This window comes from Spermophilus citellus (assembly GCF_964194105.1).
Source record: "Spermophilus citellus genome assembly, chromosome: 6".
Classification (NCBI taxonomy): Eukaryota; Metazoa; Chordata; class Mammalia; order Rodentia; family Sciuridae; genus Spermophilus; species Spermophilus citellus.
This window is the reverse complement of record NC_138187.1, coordinates 138,491,133-138,512,931: the sequence shown is the minus strand read 5'-3', so window position 1 is coordinate 138,512,931 and position 21,799 is coordinate 138,491,133. Positions and strand designations below refer to the sequence as shown.

The 21,799-nt window shown below is 34.7% G+C and overlaps 1 protein-coding gene across 2 annotated transcripts in view; it reads left to right on the top strand.

Annotated features, from left to right (window-relative positions):
• Positions 1 to 21,799, top strand: part of CRB1 (crumbs cell polarity complex component 1) — a gene marked incomplete at both ends in the record, with an annotated part of 205,497 nt that overhangs the window by 134,947 nt on the left and 48,751 nt on the right. For both annotated transcript variants that reach the window (XM_081299753.1, XM_081299752.1), the window contains 2 exons: positions 14,778 to 15,734; positions 20,944 to 21,491. In XM_081299753.1, coding sequence (XP_081155879.1) covers positions 14,778 to 15,734; positions 20,944 to 21,491 — 1,505 coding nt within the window. The remainder of the gene's footprint in view (positions 1 to 14,777; positions 15,735 to 20,943; positions 21,492 to 21,799) is intronic.

The following is a 21,799-nucleotide window of genomic DNA, read 5'->3' as shown; positions in this document are numbered from 1 at the left end:
TAAAATATTGCATTCCCTTAATGTTTGATCTTTTTTATTTTCATGTATTTTAACTAAATAACATATGAACATTCATCTAGATGTAATCTTTGTTGTTTCTGATATATATATTCATAATTCTTTGCTTCCTCATTTTTTGGTAATTTTTATGATGATCTCATATTTCTTGGAATTTTATCTTGGGAATTATTTGATGGCTGAGCTTAAATTGTTTTCCTCCAGAGAAGGTTTGCCTTTCTTTGCTAGTTGCCTGAGATCCACTCTAAATTTTTGACTTGTTATATGGTAGCCTAAATTCATGATCAACATGAAAATTCATATTAGTAATTAGGAATCCTCAGGGAAATTTACTTTTTAATTGACCTCCCTCAAGACGAATACCTATCACCACCTCATGCCTTTGGGTGATTTATAAATTTATCATGCAAAAAAAGAAAGCACAACTGTACATAAAGGCAGAATCGTAGAATTGATTGTTTTTTTCTCTTGTACTGCAAAGCCAACCTTCTCTGGTACACTTAGTTGCATAAGATGAAGCTCTAGTCTACACCATGAGGACTCAAGGGATGATCCCAAGGCACTGCTAACTTGTACTACATTCTGAAAGGTGTGTTCTATATTTTAATCTAACTTAAGATGTACTATTTCAGAAAGGAATTTTTAGGTCATTTTCCTAAAGTTCTAGTCTACCTAATTGTCAATAAGCCAAATTGTATATTTATTTTGTAGATTCTGTAGATTTTATCAGTGTAAGACCTTCCTTATTCCAGCTTCATACTTTTTACTTTATGTCCTACTTTGTCTGCATTGAGTATTTTCCTTCCAGCATTATTGTTTTTGCCTCGAAAATTGCTGCCTCATAATATATTTAAACCTTTTATTTGTAACACAGTTTTTGAATCTTTGCCTTCTGCTGGTAAGTTTAACCACTTATATTTATTTTTATAACAATTGTTTTGTCTGGCTTGCATCTTCATTTTCCATTTTGTTGATTTTTATTGTTTGCTATATGGTGTTTTTATTGGGCATATTAGTTTGTGGATTTTTATCTTTTCTGTCTTCATGGAATTTTTCATGTTTGGCTTTCATTAAATCACTTCCAAATACTAGTTTTAACAAATCTTTTAACCTATGTTCCCCTAATTATCAAGGTTAAAATGAAGTCATATTGCTTTGGGTACTCTATCTGTAGGATAAGGAACTGAGCATGTTTTTATAAAACCCCAAGCTCTCTACTATAGCTTGACCTTTGTTAACATAATCATGAATCTGGGAACAGATCATTGCCATATAACTATTATTTTTACAATTCAAAATTTAATTTTGGAGAATAACTCTGGACAATTATCATATTTTATGATCTTTATTTTGCAAAATGATTTAAACAAAACTTCAAATTCATGTTCACTAACTATGCTAGGGAATAGTCAAAACCTAGCCTCAGATTTATAGCTGGAAGACAATGCCTGTTCAGTTTTTAGTAGTTAATAATCACTTGTAGTAATAAACTAAAGTGGAATCTCATCTATTTCATAGATGCTTTGGACAAGGGAACACAAGGGATTCCAGCCAAGGGTTTTCTCTCTTCGGCTGTATCTCCTATATCTCTTCTGGGTTGCATTATATAAAGCTCTCTGTCTTTACTTTTTCCTTGTTACTCCCTACAAGTTGCCATTTTTGACATGTAGGGAAAGTTTTGACAGATATTGAGTATAACAAAATGGTCTTTGGAAACTGTTAGATCTGAATTTGAATTCTGATTCTGCAGTTTCTAATTCTCTGGAGTTTTATAAGCTCTATAAGATCTAATTTATTCAACTTAATATCTATCTCATTGTGAAGTTATGAGAAATAAATCGTGCTGCAAAATATTTAGTAGAGTGACCTACACACAGTACCTACTTAGTAGCAGTAGCTATTGTTGATAATGAATTCAATATTCTGCATATTTTAACTAAATAGCATTTAGAATTCATATTTATAAAACAGACATTTTAACATAAATTCACATTTCAAATGGTTCTTTCATTAATTGAATTTTAAAATTAGAGAGATTGTTATCTTTTTAACAAATGTCAAGTTCAAAACATTAAGATAAATATCATTGCTCTCTAGTCTTGTAGCTATTTATTTTTTTTCCAAAACATTTGCAAATTAATTTCTTTATTCAGTTTTCACAACACCACCTACAGGTGGATAGTACCAAGGTGCTCCATCTTTGGTATTGACAAAGCTAAAGCTCAGAGAAACTAAATGACTACTGTAGGATCACACATTTAATTGGAGTCATTACTAGAACATTTGACTTAGAAAAACCTTCTTCCTCTTCCATATCTGTTAAATAAATTTGTCAGTTAATATATGGAAAATCACTAAAGAAGAATATAAGTCAATCTATAACATAATATGCCAAAATTTTAATCTTTTGAGCATACTAAGGATGAAATGGAAAATGAAGTAAAAATGCAGAGAAATATTCCCTATTGTATTTTTAATAAATTCTATTTATTTTATAAAGGGAATAATGAAATTTACTCAGTTAATAGACAAAATATGGTGTTGACCCACAGTAAGTTAGAATCTTGAGGTTTTGGCCAACTAGTAAATTTAAAGAAATAATTTTAGTTTTCTATTTGTTTGTTTGCTTTTAATCAAGAAAACTGTATCAAATAATTTGATTGTTCTATGGGCCATTGCCACTGGTTAAGGAAGAACTCAAATATCAACCCAAGACTGGCTCCCTGAATTGACACATTTAACTGGGTATATGAATTCTGTATATCTCAGCTTCTTTCCATCCATCAGAGCTTCATGGACTTTTTTGGATCAAGTGTCTCTTTGGAAATTTGCTGAAATTTTTTATTACATGTATACTACATGTAAATTTTATACTACATAATACTTGTAAAAATGTGTAACATGGGCCCAATCCACATTTACAGAGTACAAAGTTCTAGGAACATGTCCTAAGAATCTTCTTTTCAAGTACACACCACAACCAAGCAATTATTATAGTACATTTTAAAGAGTCACTATTATAAATTATCTCCCCAGGAAAATGTAATCACAATCACAAACTATTGCTGATACATTAAAATAATATATAGATTTTTAATATCCATTCATGGGTACTTTAGACATCTGTGAATGCCAGATTCATAATCCTTGCATTAAATAAAGACTATATTACCTTACTATATTGCATTAGGCTCTTTTATACATGAGAAAAGACCAAACTGCATGTTTGTTTTAATTTTGGAAATTGATGCTAATACTGTACAACTTACTCCAAAATATACCTGTCATACTGTATTATTTTATAGTACTATATTATAGTAGAATATACAGTTTTGAAATATTCCATTTAATATACAGTACTCATTATTAATACGTATATAGAAAGTAAAGACAGAAAGAGGCATTCACAGTTATAATTCTTACCATACAGTTAAGGAAAGCAAATCACAAATATTAAATGATAAACAGGAATGCAGTGTCATCTTTGCTAGGTTCATGATGGGCCCCAGACATTCCAGGACAAACAGGAGTGAGAATTAGTTACCAAGGGGAGGCATTTCAGTGAAGGTAAGTACGACATGAGCTGACCTTGAACAAAGTTGGAATTTTCAATAAGTGAAAAGCAAGAGGGAAAGCTTTGAATATGTTTAATTTTTATTCTAGTAAAATATGTTTTAATACAGGCCGCTTATGTAGTGGGCAGTGGAAAGTAATACTGAGGGATAAATAAAAGCCAGATTGTGGAGAGCCTTGAATGTCAGGCAGGCCTTTACCAGACCAGTAATTTACTTGGCCTTTGACATTATTTTTGTAGCTGTGCAGACGAAAATATTAATAAATTTGTGAGAAATGACAAACAGCACCACTAAAGAATGTAAAGCCGATTCTTACTAAGGCAGAGAGAAAGCAAACATTACTTGGAATAGCAACACATCCAACCCAATACAAAGCAGGTTTTTGTAATTCACCATAACTTGAGTGTTTAATCATTCACTTTTGACAAGAAGAAGGAAAAAAGGACTAAGCAAGAGCAGAGCCGTTTCTGATGATTTACTGATCAAAGCCAATTAGGATGGTTCTGGTTGAACTCGGTTGAGTTTCTCTGAAATTACTTTTCAAAGCAACGTCAACAAGAGTGAGCATGTGCAATGCTGTGCTTTCTATGTGTTAGTCCATAAAATAACTAAAAATCACTTACCTATACCCACTGAGCTTCAGGATGACTTTTGAAGTTTTAAATCAAGGGAAATGTAGAACTGAATGCAAAGCATTTTGCTATTTTGTCTTTCATATGAGGATGTCAGAATATTTTTCACATAATAGACTGAGTGAAATTTTTCTCTATTTTCAGTGTTTATTTTATCCGAGATAGGATTTGCTTATGAACAAATACCAAACCTAGAGAGTGTGTCTCTATCCTATTTTCAAAGTAGTATTATAATAGAGTGAAAAAGTGGGCACTGAAGACACAACCCATTCTTTATTTTATACACAAAACAAAATCTTTTTATACAAAACAAATCACCAGTTTTTATGTTTTCCTGGTATCATTAAGTTTGGGGGTAGTGCATATAAAATACATTTGACAGAACACATTTTTATAATTTTATGAAAAATTTGTTTTCCCTTAACTATTTCACACACACACACACACACACACACACACACACACACACACACATATATATATATATATATATATATATTTTTTTTTTTTTTACTTTACTGATGATTAAACCCTGGGGTCTTCTACCACTGACCTACATCTTCAGTCCCCTGTGTCTGTCTGTCTCTCTTTTAAGTTTTTATTTTGAGATAGAGTCTGGCTGTTGCTGAGATTGGTCTCCAAGTAGCCCAACTTGGGATCCTCCTCCCTCAGCCTCCCAAGTTGCTGCAGTTATAGGCAAGCACCTCTTCTCCCAGCAATGACTATATATTTTATATTATTTTAGTCCAGCTCATCATGTTATTTTACTTGGAGGCACCACACTGTAGAGAAAAAAAAATATCTCATCTTAAAGAGTCAGGCAGTCTGGGTACCAGCCACAACCTTGCTCAGTTTCATCACCTATGAAATGATGGTGGTAGTGCACTCTTCATCATTTATTGAAATTACTCAGTGGTCACATAAATAAAACTCTTATTTCACTGCCTGGTTCAGATTTGGGTCTCAATAAGTGCCAGCATCCTCCACTCATATTCACTGTTTACCTCTCAGCTATCATTTCTTGTAGCTGAAAGATACATGAAAGTTTTCCCTTTTCTTTTGTTTGCTCTTTGCACTGAAAGTTGAAATATTTGATAATCAAGCTTATTTTAGTTGTATCTAGAATACCAATAACTGACAAACAAGAACCAAAAGCAATGATCAAATTTCCAATCCTTATTTTTCAACATAGGATTTTGTAACACATATCTTGGTTCTGGAGTATGTCCAGATAGATGAGGTCACTTATGGTGAATGACCTCTGGAAAAGTGAAATGTAACTATAATCAACACAGAGTACATTGTGGACACTATGAAACCTAGTTATCTTCATGGAGGTAGGGAATAATGGCAAAGACAAGCAGTGTTTATGAGCACTTGGGATGACCTGGAACCACATGCTTTGAGCAATTGCCTCATTTAAATCCTCATAACAGCCTTCGAAGCAAATTAGCTTTTTATAGATTTAAAAAATTATTATACGATTATTGAGTTGGAGGATCTTCTTACATTCAGTAAGTTCTCCACTTAACAAAGTTTTCTACTGTTATCTATTGATAAATTATGCATTTATGTATAATACTTACTTAAAAATTATGACAGCATCTCAGGATTGGAAAAATCAGTAGAAGCTATTGAATGCCATAACTTACCCTTTCTTAAATTTCTACTGTAACATCCATGCTAAGGTATTTATTTCTGAATTTATACATTTTCAATGTCAGGTAAAAGGCTGTCTCCCAAGACATCTGATTCTATTATTTGGTCAGCCCACCATATTTATGGTAGGCATACATATGATATCGTATGGCATCTTACTATTAGTACCAGTTTTCACAGATGGAACCAAACTAACCACAAAATTTGATGGGATGGATGTTCAGCCATATTAAGACCCTTCTGATGTGCAGGGCTATTTGCTTTTCTTCAGATTCAATATCCCATTTCCTTCAATTTCTCTTTGGCATGATTTAAAGTAAACTATTTTTTTTAGATTCTTTTTACTAGCATCTGTATTTTTATCGCTTCCTATTAAAATAAAAATATTTGCACATAGATATGAAGTGAGAGACTGAAGTTTCCTTTTTCATAGATATTATCATTCTCCATGACAGCCCCATTACCACATAAAAGTTTTGGAAATCACATTACATTACTATGGCTCTGTATTCCAATGATAGGTTGAGATAATATACACAAAAGTAAGCGAGTCATGTACACTGGTGCATGCCTCTAATCCTGGCTACTAGGGAGGCTGGGGAAGGAGGATCACAAGTTGAAGATCAGCCTGGGTAACGAGTGAGACCATCTAAAAATTAAATTTTAAAAAGGGTTGGGGATGTAACTCAGTGGTAGAGCACCTCTGGATTCAAACCCCAGTACTGAAAAACTAAAAAATAAAGAAGACAATATAAGTAAACCATAAACTACAGAATAATGTTAATAAATATTTTCCTTGGTTATTATGATTATTGTCAATTGAAACCCATATGTCTCCATGTGATAAACTATGTCTCCTTCATCCAGTTTCATATTTGCTTAATCTCAGGTAGAAAGTGATAGCCATTCTCTTCTCCTCTCCACCAAAATGGTGTGTGCACTTGACTCCATTCCTTATCAGATCTTCTCACAAGACATTCATGATCAAGAAATTCCATTCTAAGAAACAAAAGTGAAATCATCCTATTCCGCAAAAGATTTAGATGAAAACCCATGATAAAATGAGTTACCATAAACCCAGGTAATACAATCAGGTCCAAGAGGAGAGATTGGAGAACCAAGCTTGGTTTATAGGGAATTACATAACATATGGCTCATATTTTATGCTATGTTAAAGTGATATTATTATTATCATTTTAATAATTTCTTTGTTTCTAGCTGATTGGTTCAGTAATAAATATGTGAAACCTCTGTTGGAGAAAGAGAGTCAACTTTTCTCCTCAATTCATGAAAAACTGTCTCCTTTAGCCAACACAAGAAATTTGATTTGCCTGCACAATATCTATCCTGTTCTGTTATTCTTTATATTTGGGGGGTGTGTGTGTGTGTGTGTGTGTGTGTGTGTGTGTGTGTGTGTATTTTAGTTGTAGATGAACACGATATCTTTATTTTATTAATTTATTTTTATGTGGTCTGAGGATTGAACCCAGTGCCTCATGCATGCAAGGCAAGTACTCTACCACTGAGCTGCAGACCCAGGCCCATATTCTGTTATTCTTATTCTATTCTGTTCTTTTTCCCCCATCCCCATTTTTCTCTTCTCCTTTTGTAAATCATTGTAATCAGATATATAGACTAATTTACATATATTCATGTAGTTTATTAAGGTTTGTGTATATGTACATATTGTGCTAACACCCTCAGTTTCTTTCTTTTTCTATTTGTCACCATGCTGTTCAGCTTTCATGCCCTATCACCTGGTTTCCATCACAACTTACCTGACTTCAGTTACAGGGACAATTTTAAACTCAAATGCTACCTCAGAGTAAATTTAGAAAGGATTATCTTTTAGCATGGATGTTACAGTAGAAATACAACATAAATGACTACCTTCAGCGTAAAATTATTATCCCTGTCAGGTAACATATTTATATTTTCTAAGGATTCCAAGATACAAAAATCTCATCCTAAAGTAATTGCTTTAGTGGTAAGAATTGGAGGCCACTCCATCATTCTGGGTATAACTTCTCACTTGGCACTGACTAAATAAAATTTCCATAAGTTTCAGTTACCCCCTCTCAGAAAATGTAAATAAATAAATTTCAAATAAAAATTCAAGCACCAATTACTCTAAGTATTTCTCAAACACTACATATATGCAAATTACTCCATTTTAAAGAATGAAATGGCACCAGATTTCAGAGGAGTATAGTTGTTCTTTCATAGAGGGTGAAATTTAGGTTAAGCACCACATAAGTACAGCCACCCCTTTATATCCATGAGAGCTCAATTTCAGGACTTCTGGGTATACCACACTCCATGAATGCTCAGGTCATGTAAGTATTTGCCTATAACCTACATATATCCTCCTGTATACTTTAAGTAATTTCTAGATTACTCATGATACCTAATACCATGGAAATGTTATCTAAATAGTGGTAAGCCATATTGCCTAGGGAATAATGACAAGAATATAGTCTGTACATGTTAAGTACATGCACAATTTGTTAAATGTTTTTGATTAAATATGCAGATGTGAAACTTGCAGAGAACCAACTCTAACTCTTGCCACAGTCTGAGTTGATGAAAGCCCCTGCTCTTTTTCCATAAGTTTTTCTTCTCTCCATTTCCTGCATAGATCAATAGATTTGAAGTTACCATGAATTTCTTAACCACTAATCAAAAGCAAAACAGAAAAAAAGCAAAAAAAGAAAACCCAGCATTTCTATTGTTGTGAAGAAAAGCAAAATCTAGCCCTAATTTTCCATCATAGAAGTTGCTCAAAATAGCAATCTGTGTTTAGATTCCTCAAAACCCAGTTTTTTTTCATAATAATAGTTTCCTTCAGTGTTGTGATCAGATTAACATTAACTAGTGTGACTTGTAAAGGGGAGGCACCACATATTAAGCACAGATTGGATCTAAAAATAGCAAGTGTGCCTGTAATTGGCACAAATGAGTCTTACGCTAAGCCCTGCTGATCCTGCTTGGGAGTGATGAGTCAAAACTGAGTCCTCACACTTGCCACCAAAGGGGAAGAGAGAGGCATTGAAGAACAAGAACACTTTTGGAAATGGTACAAAATCATCAGAAACTTGCTCTATCCACCTTGTAGGTGTGAGGTTGGGTTTTCCTCCTTTTTTCAGAGACATGTTTGGAGCCAGGACACATGGTTTTCGCATTTTAATGGTGATGCTCATAGGTAATCTGTTCTTTTCTTATTTTTATATATAATTGGTGCCATCATTACAGTTTTAAGATGCTTATTTGGCAACTATGGTTTATTATAATGGTACTACTATCATGTGAAAAGTAGAACAGTTGAGTAAGGGAAAGTAGATATTACCATGCATTGAGCTCTTAGTTTTTATATTTAATTTATTCTTGAATTTATTTATTAAGATGAAGAAAATACTTTGGTCAAATGAAACAGATCAAGAAGAAACTCGTTTATTTTTTATGACTTGTAGAAATAACTTACCAAATAATCATTGATTATAACTTCAAAAGTCATTTTCATAGCCAGTGATGTTTATATTATACATAAAGTCTATGTTTTTATCCATTAATACAATTTATTCTGATTAGTGTATGTGATATACCAGGTAGTAGAGATTTTCTGTATCATTATTTTTTAAGAAAAGTATTATCAGAATCAGAACTAAAAGAATTTTAGTAAAATAGAATAAAGTGACAGTTTCTCGTTAATTAAATTAACTTCATATAAACAAAATGATAGTAAGCTTCAAGTAACATGCCTCACACTATAAATACTTGGAAATAAACAACAAATTCATAGTCAACTAAAATATCCAATTAAGAAGACCAAATGGCACCTATAATCCCATAAATAATGCCTAATCCTTTTGTTTTTGTTAACAATAGAGCTTCTCTTTGTTCAAACAGTCAAATAACCAATGAAAGGATTTTCAATCTGTTTTCCTACTTTTAGTTTGCTGGGTTCCTTAAATAAATATGTTGGACTTTATTTTACTTTGAAGATGTCAATAGAATTGATTTTTTTTAAAGCAAGAACATAAATCACTGTTATCATCACACTTTTCAAATTCTGTTTATTGTTCTTGAGACATTTGACCCTAATACAGGCTTTCTTTCTTTCTTTTTATTGTTTTGCTTGTTTATTTGTTTTGAATGATGGCAGAATTTAAAACTAGCCCCCCACCCTCTTTCTCTATCTCTCTCCATAGAGAGAGATAGATAGACTTGGTAGTTGTTTTATGGAAGATCAAGTGGAAGTATTACAGGAAAAAAAAATCTAGTAGTAAACAATAAAAAAAGCCCTACCATCATATTTGCTGGTAAAGTATAAATGAAAGAGCTGTAAATTGTGAGGAAATAAGCATCCTATTTCAGGCCCTAATAGTCCTCTGTGTGAACAATTTTAATAGCTGCCTGGAGTGTCTTTCTGTCTCTAGTTTTTCTTCACTTCATTCTGTTACATATTCCAGTGGGAGTGATCTTTATGAGAAACCACATTGGTCTTCTATCCAACGATTACTTTATTGTTTCCAATGGCCAGAAAATAAATAAACGAGTAAATAAATAAAAATAAAAACTTTCTCAGTTCCCAGACTTCCTGTCTGGCTGCATTGAGTCTTTCCGACTTGATTTTCCTTCATACATCCTTCTTGCCAACCAGATTGCCCAACTCATTGTCAATCTCAAAATGCCTTGAAATTTTCTTCCATCGAAGAGTGTTTTGTTTAGTCACTTCTTGGTATATGACGACTCTTTTGTCAATCTGACCCATACTTGAAACTTTGTGAAATCTTCTCTAAGGTTTCGAGTGTTTGATCTTCACATATTATCCACACCAAATGTGAGCCTACTGTTTACAAGGTATTTCCATAAATATGCATTTTGTCCTTCTATGATGTCATGAGCATATTGAAACATATTGAAGTCGATACTCTTCTATTTTGCTTCTCCCACAATCCTCTGTGAATAGGACACAGACCAGGTATTTTGTAAATTTGAGAGATGGTAAATTGAAGGGTCAACTAAGGGTACTAACGTGAGTCATAGACATCAAAAAATAGAAAATCACAATAAATGAAGATAATAGATTTCAGGAATTTGAAATGTTTATACTCATTCAAGATCATGTAAAGATTCTTCAGAGGTAGTTATAAACAGTGGGTCTACAGAGAGATTTCTTTCAAGAGACAATGTTTTGAATTACATAGCACCCCTCAAATTTAGAGTTAGAGGATACATTCCAACCCCAAGCAAAATAAGTCTGCGTCAAGAACAATTTCAGTATCCCCTAAACATGGGGTGGGGAAAGAAATCATCAGTTTAGAAGAGACTCTCTACCTGGTTAAGGAATCTAAATACTAATAGGGGTGACTGGTAATCTGAGGTAGCAGGAAAGAGAGGGAGAGAGAATTCCTGCTGTGCCGGAAATTGAATGTCCATTCCCCTCAACTGCAGGTCAAAGGTACAGGAATCCTGAGGTCCAGATGGGCAACCCATGATAGGAATATCAGTGAAAGGACCAGGTAAAAGGGAACCTTCCCAACAGGCCTCTGTCAGAAGGTGAGGGAGCCCACATGGACAGAGAGAGTTGGTGAAAAAGGAGTCAGTGTCTGTAAACCAACACATATGGGGTGGAGGGAGAAGGGAACTGTGAGAACAGCTAGTCATAGGAAAGGCCAGGCCTCCCTTCCTCACAGGTCCCTACAGGAACAGAGCAGAAGAGGGTCCAAGGAACTCAGAAATGACCCTAGAGCAAATATGAACTTTAAGGACCTTCTAGTCTCAGTGGACATGAATCATGCTACATTAGCTCTTGTCAGGTGAAAACTCCCTGTATCCTCTTCCCCTTCAACAAACTCCAGTCTTCCCCTTCAGCAAACTCTACTCCCTGTATCCTCTTCCCCTTCAACAAACTCCAGTCTTCCCCTTCAGCAAACTCTACTCCCTGTATCCTCTTCCCTCCCACAAACTCTAGTCCTCTAAGGGTCAGAACACTTAGAAGTTTGGAGATAGAGACAGTAAAGGAACAGAAACAGAGGGAAGAAATTTTTCAGGTCTTTCTTTAAGACAGCCTAAGTTTGGCCTATTAGAAAAAGAGATTTAGGTTATTATGAATTGCATTGAGACTTTTATAATTATATGTGACTGGCCATTTTAATTGCCATTTGTTTAAAAAAAATGATCATGACTCTGTTATCTAAGAGTGAGCAGAAAAATCTTGCAGTCTCCTGGAGATATTATCCAGAAGCAAGGCACATCTTTCCCCTATTAGATGTATTAACAATGGAGTGAGAGAAAAATAATAGTATTTTGCTTGGTTGTACTTCACATCACAAGTTGTTCAATATTCCTCTTAATTAAATACTGGTTGATTAATTATTTTTAAATCCTGGGAAAATCAAATTTAAGAAAATATCTTCTAATATAAAAGTTTAACTTATTCATAAAGTCAGTAAAATTAAACTTGCACTAGAATACTCCTTTAGGATTTAGCTTTACCTGTCATACCTTTGTCAGTTCTCTGTATTAAGAATGATTAAGTAACAGATTGGTTCAGTTCAACTCTGTTCTATTCATCAAACATTTTAAATCATGTACCCTTAGCACTGTGAAGGCATTGTCAGAAATTTTAGTTTATAGTGCATTTACTATTTTCACAGAGCTTAATTTTTTTAATTAACAAGGGCTATATTGAAGTAATCCAAGTACAGTAACATATAAGTACAATAGAATCCAATCAAGTTTCTAAATGTATGGTACATCAATGGCAGCAGATACTCCAAGATTAGCATTGTCTACCTATATCCAGAAGTATACACAAGAAGAGCATTTTGGAGTTTGGATCAGATTCAATGTGTTTATTACTTAAGGATGGTCATTATTGATTAATTCATTCAAAAACCTCATCAAACAATGCCAAATACAAGCCAACCACTAAGCTGTGTTTTAGACATACATTGATGAATAAAACAGTCATTTTCCCTTGCATGACGGAACTCACAATCCAATGAGATTCTACACTAACATGCTATCCATGTAAATCTCCCATTATGTAAAATTGTGCAATCGAGGGGTACTACCTAGACCACACATTTTAGATTGTCTCTTTCAATGATCCCAGCACTATTCAAATGTTGTCAGGAGAGGGTTAATTCTTTTGTTTATTATCTTTTAGTAATGGCCGACACTCTCTGAGACCTTATATCCAAATGATGATACGAGCATTGTATATGACTTCACTCACTTCATGGGTTAAAAAACCCTACGATACAAAGAAACACTCTTATTCACCCCATTTTGTAGATGAGGAAGTTAAGACACAGAAAGTAAATGTATCTTGTTTAAGATCACAGAGCCTAACTGGAATTCATATCTAACACCATATCTAACAGCCTTTTGATTAAATTTTTTAAAACATTTATTCAGACATTACGTTAATTGGGAACTTTATTGCCAAAGCTCTTTAATCTGGGTGTGATGTTTATTCTTTACATGTAAAAACATGAAGGCATGACTTAATAAACCCTTCTCGGAGGGTATTAATGTATGAGAAAAGGCAGAGCTGCTTAATGCATCAGGATCCTTTGGTTAGAAAAGGATTTTTCCATCAAGAAGCCTTGTGCCCTTTAAAGATTTCAGACTACTCTATTTTGGATAAAGTAGATTTTTCCCCCCTTCAATTGATTTGTATGATTTACACATTGTTTGCAGTATATGTACTGGTGGCAACAGTAAAGAAGAGTGCACTGTTGTCCAATAAAAAACAATATTACTTTAGATTTTTTAAAACATAGTTTAGGGTCACATTATAAATTAGCTTTAGTATTTAGACTTTGTTCTTCCTAAACCTCCATTTCTTCTGTGAAAATGAACTAGGAATATCTGCCTTGAACACCTCAGACAATTGCGGGGAGCACAAATACAATAATGTGGAGGAAGGTATTGAAGAAATCATAAAGTGTTCCACGTATATCAAATTTTGTTTTCATTATTTGTTCATTTGAATTTATCATCATTCTTAAATGATATTATATTTCTTCCTATTACATTGATTAAATAAATTCTAATAATTATTTTACTGGATGTCTTTCTTCGGCTTGGAGTTAGGAAAGAGAGTAAAGAAAAATGAAGTAAAAATTTTAAGCAGGGGCTTGATACGGGATAGATGCCTTGTTTTATTCTAGAATTGTTGGGAAGGAGGAAATGGGAACTTCCATCCACGTAAGAGCTCCATAGTGTGAGATGTCCAGGTCTTTGTATCTTGCAAATTTTGGTTTTAGGAGTTATCTGGCACACAAACAAGATAGAAGGAAACATCACTATATCCAAATAGGATAGAGTGAAATAAATGGATAAACTTGTTATTTAACTACTATAAATTGCAAAATACACCCACAAATTAATCATTTATATGTAGGATTAGTGCCAAGAGCAATATTTTCCCTTTTTAATTTTTATGGTATTTAGTGCTCAATGTATATCTGACAGTGGTAGTTTGAATCAATCACTGTAATCAACAAATGATCTATTTCTACAGAAAGAATTCAAAGTCTATCATGAATGCTCTTCTCATTACAATGTATATGGAATGGTCAAATTGATCTTAATCTTCCTCAAGAACTATATTTTATTCCTTTACAGTTTTAAATTTGAGATAGGTCTAAACTGGGTGATTATACATGAAAGTTATGTGAAATTTCTATTTCTAATCTGAATATATCTATTTTTTAAATTTGCTCTAATTAGTTATATGTGACAGTAGAATGCATTTTGACACAGCAAACATATGGAGTATAACTTCTCATTCTTGTGACTGTACATGGTGTAGAATCAAAGCAGTCGTGTAATCATATTGAATATACCTATTTCTAACCTATTGTTTATTATTTAACAGGAATTCATTGTGAAGAAGACATCGATGAATGTTCATCAAACCCTTGCCAAAATGGTGGTACTTGTGAGAACTTGCCTGGGAATTATACTTGCCATTGCCCATTTGACAACATTTCTGGAACATTTTATGGAGGAGAGAACTGTTCTGACATTCTCCTGGGCTGCACCCATCACCAATGTCTAAACAATGGAGTATGCATACCTCACTTCCAAAATGACCAACATGGATTCAGCTGCCTATGTCCACCTGGATATACTGGATCATTGTGTGAAACTGTCACCACACTTTCATTTGAGGGCAATGGCTTTCTATGGGTCACAAGTGGCCCACATACAACCAAGGACTCAGTTTGTAACATAGCCTTCAGGTTTCAGACTGTTCAGCCAACAGCACTTCTACTTTTCCAAGGGAACAGGGACACATTTGTAAAGATGGAGTTGCTAAGTGGCTACATTCACTTATCAATTCAAGTTCATAATCAGTCAAAAGTGCTTCTGTACATTTCCCACAACACCAGCGATGGAGAGTGGCATTCAGTGGAGGTAATATTTGCTGAGACCGTGACCCTTACCTTAGCCAGCAGCTCTTGTACAGAGAAATGCATCGCTAAAGCTCCTTCTCCATTTGAAAGGACTCAATCAATATGTGCTTTTCAAAACTCTTTTTTGGGTGGTTTACCAGTGGGATCAGCCAGCAATGCAGTCACTCTGCTTAACATCTATAATATCCCATCCACACCTTCGTTTGTAGGCTGTCTCCAAGACATTAAATTTGATTTGAATCCCATTACCCGGGAGAACATTTCATCTGGCTTGTCGTTAAATGTCAAGTCAGGCTGCGTGAGGAAGGATTGGTGTGAGAGTCAACCTTGTCAGAATAGAGGACGCTGCATCAACTTGTGGCTCAGCTACCAGTGTGACTGCTACAGGCCCTATGAAGGTCCCAACTGTCTGAGAGGTGAGAGGGGATAGGTGCCTAGGAGTGTTGTGCCTCAGAGCAGAGCAATCACTAGAACAGCCTTGCTATTACTGATATGAAGCATAATGATCCTCAGGACTTACACTGCTGTTTGCCCACTAATGAGAAAACAGAAGAGTGCAGGGCTGTGTTTTCATTTTCAGTGGATTCATAGGAGACCTGAGTTTCTCTCAGTCAGAAAAATAAAACAATAAGCAAATAGCTCCTATTCAAATGGGTTTTCATCTTGCTGTTTGTACCTGCTCTTAGAATTTTACCATCAGTTTCATATCAGAAATTTGTTGTAAATCTCATTTGTAAAAGGACTTTATTCACAAAACTAGTCAGTGCCACCTATTAGCATAGTCTCTTGTGCTTAGTAGAGTCCCAGTAAATATTCACTTCCTCAATCTCCTTTCTATGCAATTCATACTTGCTCCAAAATCATGCTTAAGTTTAGCACTTTAACAGAACACTAATTTCACGCAAAGTGACAAAAACAAGTTTTGCCAGAACTGCATTGGAAAAAACAGATAGAGGTCTTACAGGGGGAAAGAAAGAAAGGAAGGAAGGAAGAGAGAGAGTCGGTGGGGATGGGGGGGGAGCGAAAAGTAACAATAGTAAAACTTGGTAGATGCCATAAACAAGTTGATCTGATTTTTTTCTAGCAAATCATGGTTTGAAATAAATTTCAAACTCCTTTATTTCCAGCATCATGTCAAAAATTGCTGTTGATAGTGATCAATACATACCTGTTTCTTTTTATTATTATTATCATGCATTGAAAAAGTCTGAGAGGTAATTGTAACAGACCGCTTTGAAGTTCAGCTGTAATTTACTCCAAGATTTTAGAGTAACTCCAAGTAGGACAACATCTGGTAAATAGTCTTCTCTGCTTTATATGAAATAAAATTAAAACCAGTCTTAGCCCATACCCTACTCAATGTTCAAATGGCTAAGAATTATTAGAAACTATTCACGGGCTTCCCCCTGCCCACAATATTCATTACAAATCATGGACCTGTTTGACAATGAGGAATGGCATCTACTCACTCTATGTAATATTTTAAACAGAATGGCAAGTTGTTTCGTGATTTTTTTTTTAAAGGAGAAAAGGGGAAATTATGCTGAGGCGATGGTTCACTTTTTGAAGAAAAATTTAATTGACCCAAGGCAATATTTTTAGTACATATACAAAATAACAAACAGATGCTGACTCACTTTGACTGACTTCCAGATGTAGTGACCCTCAAGGTTAATGCTGACCATGGCGATGCTCACTGTCCTAGCAGATAGATTCAAGAGATGCCAATCCAGTGGGCTCTGGTTTTCTTTAGTGCATTTTTTTTCCAACTTGGAAAATTATGAACTTTTTAAGCAAAGTTCCTGAATTGCTTATACTCCCTCAACTTCCTCCATATCCTTATATCCTTACACTATTTAAAACTGTTCAATCCCCGTGAGAATGTTTGGCTTCAAGAGATTATAACAAGTTCTGTAAAATCTTTTCTTTTTTTGAATACTTGGGATAAGTTTAAGAAAAATTACATTTTTCTTATCACCTCTAGTTATAAAACTAAAATATTCTATATTGGCTGTTGTCTATGAGAAATGTTTTGTGTGGAGCATATTCCTTTTACAAAAGATGCTTAAATGCAGTAATTACACATCTTTTGGCAATTGTATGTTTGTAAATGCTCTTAGAATTTTACCATTAGTTGAATATCAGAAATTTGTAAAAGAAATATTTTTTTGGAAAAAAAAAGGACTTTCTTTGGTATGTGTGTATTCAAGAGGAAGGATAGGTACTAACAAGCAGAAAGACAGACACTTCACCCAAATCATGATTTTTGGAAAACATTTCCCAACCTTGTTACACACTGCAAGTATTAAGCAGACCTGACAGAGAATTTCCTTGACTGACTAAACACAAAAAGCATAGGGATTTGTAATATCTTAAAGTCAATCTTTTTAAAATTTGCCTGAATTCTGAAGGGTTTCCCTAAGCTGAGACCCAAAACTGTCTGTAAGTTGGTCCCAGCTTACCTAGGGTCGATTGTGTGTAAGAACACAGAGTTTCCAAGATATTCTTCAGAATAAATGCACCACCTATATCTTTCCTTCGGGAGAATATTTAATTTATAAAAACAATTTATGTTTATCTTCAATTATATACCTATACTTTGGGAATCTTATCCTTCTAGAATTACAAATTCACATCTATAGAAGAAATTTCATGCCATGGTTGGATTTGTTTGTTTGTTTGTTTGTTTTCACTGTTGTGCCTGCCAAGTGTAGAGACCCAAAACGAACAGTTCTGTCCTTGCGTTTAAGTGAAATGTGATTTCCCCAAAGCTTTCATTTATTGGTCACGTTATAATTCCTGAAGATATGCTCATATAACTCTTAACACCTCTTCTTCCTAAGGATGCTTAAATACTTGAAGAAGAGCATCTAGAACTATCAAACTTTTCACATCTATCAAGCCACACATCCTAATTTCTTCTAAAAAGTTTCCATATGGCATGATCTTCAGACATGTCATCACCTGCTTCTTGGCGGTAAATCTGCTTGTCTGTCTTCTTTCTAAAATGTGGCAGATGTGCTTGATGATACAAGGTGTCACAGGACCTCAACTTCCCTTATTCTGGATAACATGCCTCTATGTTGCAGCCTAACATTAGACTGATGCTCTGCCACTTTTCTGGCACTTACATCACATGGGTATCTCACTTGGAGTCACTGTCATTCACAATGTCATAGAATCCTATTTCTGTCCCAAAAACCTATGAGGCACTTTTTGATCTAAGCACCTTTTATTTATTCTCATTAAATTTCTTCTTGTGTTCCATCAGTCATTAAAGTGTGTCAAAATTTGTTTTTCATCTGCATATGTTACCACTGATCTTCAGGACATATATCACCAACATGTATGAGAATTGTCCCTTCCATGTCCACAGAAAAATCAGATTTGGCTTCAGGTATTTCTGAAATCTTGTAGCACATCATACATGCTGACTAACTGTTTATGATTCTGAAGAATAGGATTACTAAAGAGTCAAGCTTCTCAAGGTGTATGGTGGGGGGAACAACTCTGTATTCTGTCTTTTAGTTGAGGTCTGCAAAATGATACTGCAGGGATCCTAGATTGATCAGCAGGGACCTCTGAGGTTGAATGATTTTGTGTGTATCCTCAATTCTTAAGCTTCAAGAGCCAAATCTTTTTATTAAGCATTTTTATCGTATATGAAAGTGCTGCAGTGTATTCAGAGATGTTAACCTCTTCAAAGAGGTTATTTTATCTAACAGTACACTTTGAAAGCTATCTGTAGTTGCCTGGAGCAGGTAGTCTCCAAATGAAGATTCAAACTGCAATGTTCCATAGGAAATCAAGTCAGAGTTATGAAAATATAGCCTGTTATGCAGGAGGTCTTCAAACAGATGGCTGCCTAAGCAAGTTTCACTAAAGCTCAGCTGAACTAAAATACATCTGACTTTTGGCCAAACTTCAGTTGAACCATATGATGACATTTAAACTCTTCAGATATGCTTTTCTTCTAGGACAGGGATGCAAAAACCCAAAGACGGCAATATTTTTAAGACAGTGCTCTTGTCAAGTTCAGCATTGATTTCTAGGTTGCAAGACATAATGAGCATTTCTTAAGTCTTCCTCTCACTTGACCTTTTAACAACAGCAAACACAGTTGAGTAACACATACTCCTTATTGGGCTTATCATTCTAACTGGATTCTCTTATCTTACTGATTCTTCTCTGTCATCTCCTTTGCCTCCAAATGTCTGGAACCGACAGGCTCAGTTGCTGTACCACTTCTTTTACTCTCTATATATTTACTTTTGTGATGGTACCATTCAGTCTTCTGTCTTTAAATCCTTCATGTATGCTGAAAAATACCAAATTATTATGTTTATCCCAGAAAATCTCTCCTGAATCTCTGTGGCAACTACCTAATGGTCATTTCCATGTAGATATCTAATAAGGCATCTTTAATTTTATGTGGACTCCCATTTCCCCCGCCCCAAATCAATTCCTCCAGTTTTCTTCCCCATCATTACAAATGGAAACTCCAGGCTTCTAGTCGCCTAGTCCAAAATCTTGAAGATGTACTTGATTTAGAAAATTCTATTTGTTCTACTTTTAAAATATTTTAAAACTCCTACTACTTCTCACCACCTCCTGATTCAAGGTATCATTATTCCTCTCTTGAATTACTACAGTAATATCCCTCTCTTTGGGTTTTTGTTCAAATATTACTTCTTAGAGAGTTCTTTCCTGATTATTCCATTTAAAATTACAATCCCATCCCTATTCTCAAATCTTCCTATTCTATTTCTCTATGACTTGTTTTATACCAAATGATCTCTAGTGTGCTGACATACTACACAGCTGGATTTCTTATCTATGCCATGTATGTTTCTCCCTACTAGTGTATAAATTTGATAAGGATAGGAATATTTGCTCCTACTACCTCACCGGATGTTTTTAAATGCAGGTTTCATTTTTACACGTCTTGAGTTTTCTTGAGGCGGAGTGCATCACTGATATTGCCTCTTTTGCGCATTTCTAACTCCTTCAACCATAAGAAAGGTCTAAAGGGGTCAATATTCCTCTTTGCTCCCTTTTCTCTCTCCTTTTCTCCTCCCAAGCAGGACACAGAAGGAAGAGTCTTCCTCTTCCTTTGATCCTCTGTCCTGCCTCATTATGTGGGGTATCATCCCAAAGAGTATTTACTAATCAAATTCTTGATTTTTGTCCTTTACAAAAAAATAATTAGGTTTAATAATCCATTAACTCCAGCATGCCTACAAATAGCAAAGATGAAGCCTGCCTGAACAATATGCTTACAAATCTCAAATTTCTTCCAAGATGGAATGCAATATAGTGTCTGACATTTCACCATTAAGCCCCAACATTTTAGGGCAGTGAAGGGGAGATTCTTTAGCTTTTTCTCTTTTGTGATCAATGGCCTCAATTATGGACTACAGACCCAAATGCAGTTTTTTTTCAGGATAAAGTAAACTCAGAATTAAAGAAAATGAGGCCAAATTGTTAGTCTATTCAGTAAGCCTGTCCTGAACATAAAAATGTGTGTGTGTATGTGTATATAAAATTTTCACCTTCTATACCTTCTTCCTTTTGAGTCTCAAGATGTTTCCTCTTTGTTTCTCCTCTTCTATTTTGACATCAAAGAGTATGTGGCAGGCAGATTTGGCCAGGATGACTCCACTGGATATGCTGTCTTTAATCTTGACAGGAGTTATGGACAGAACTTCAGCCTCTCCATGTTTGTCCGAACAAATCGACCATCGGGCTTACTTCTAACTTTGAAAAACAGCACTTACCAGTATATTCGTGTCTGGCTAGAGCATGGAAGATTAGCACTGCTGACTCCAAGCTCTCCCAAATTCACAGTAGAATTTGTTCTTAGTGATGGAAATGTCCACTTAGTGACTTTGAAAATCAAGCCAAATAAAATTGAATTGTATCAATCTTCACAAAACCTTGGATTTATTTCTGCTGCCACATGGAAAATCCAGAGAGGAGATGTCATCTACATTGGTGGCCTGCCTGACAAGAAAGAGACTGAAATTTATGGTGGCTTCTTCAAAGGCTGTATCCAAGATGTAAGATTAAATAACCAAAATCTGGAATTCTTTCCAAATTCCACAAACAGTGCATCCCACAGTCCAATTCTTGTCAATGTGACTCAAGGCTGTCTGGGAGACAACATCTGCAAGGTAGGGTTATTTGTACCAACTATGCACATATTGTATGCTAAATTTTTATTTTATTAACATGCAGTTTAATGAAACCATCCTTTGTACCTGACAACAATGTTACTGTCCCATCAGCAATAGACCTGTTAAATATTTGTGTTCCCAGCAGACTGGGTGATTTCTGATAAATTTTAGTGGACTTATTGGCATCATGATATATTTAACAATGATAATAACTTCAGTTACATATTTCCTATCCCACTTCAATCAAATTTCTTAAGAATATTAATATTCTAATTCTTAAACTCTTAATGGCACTCCATAGGCTT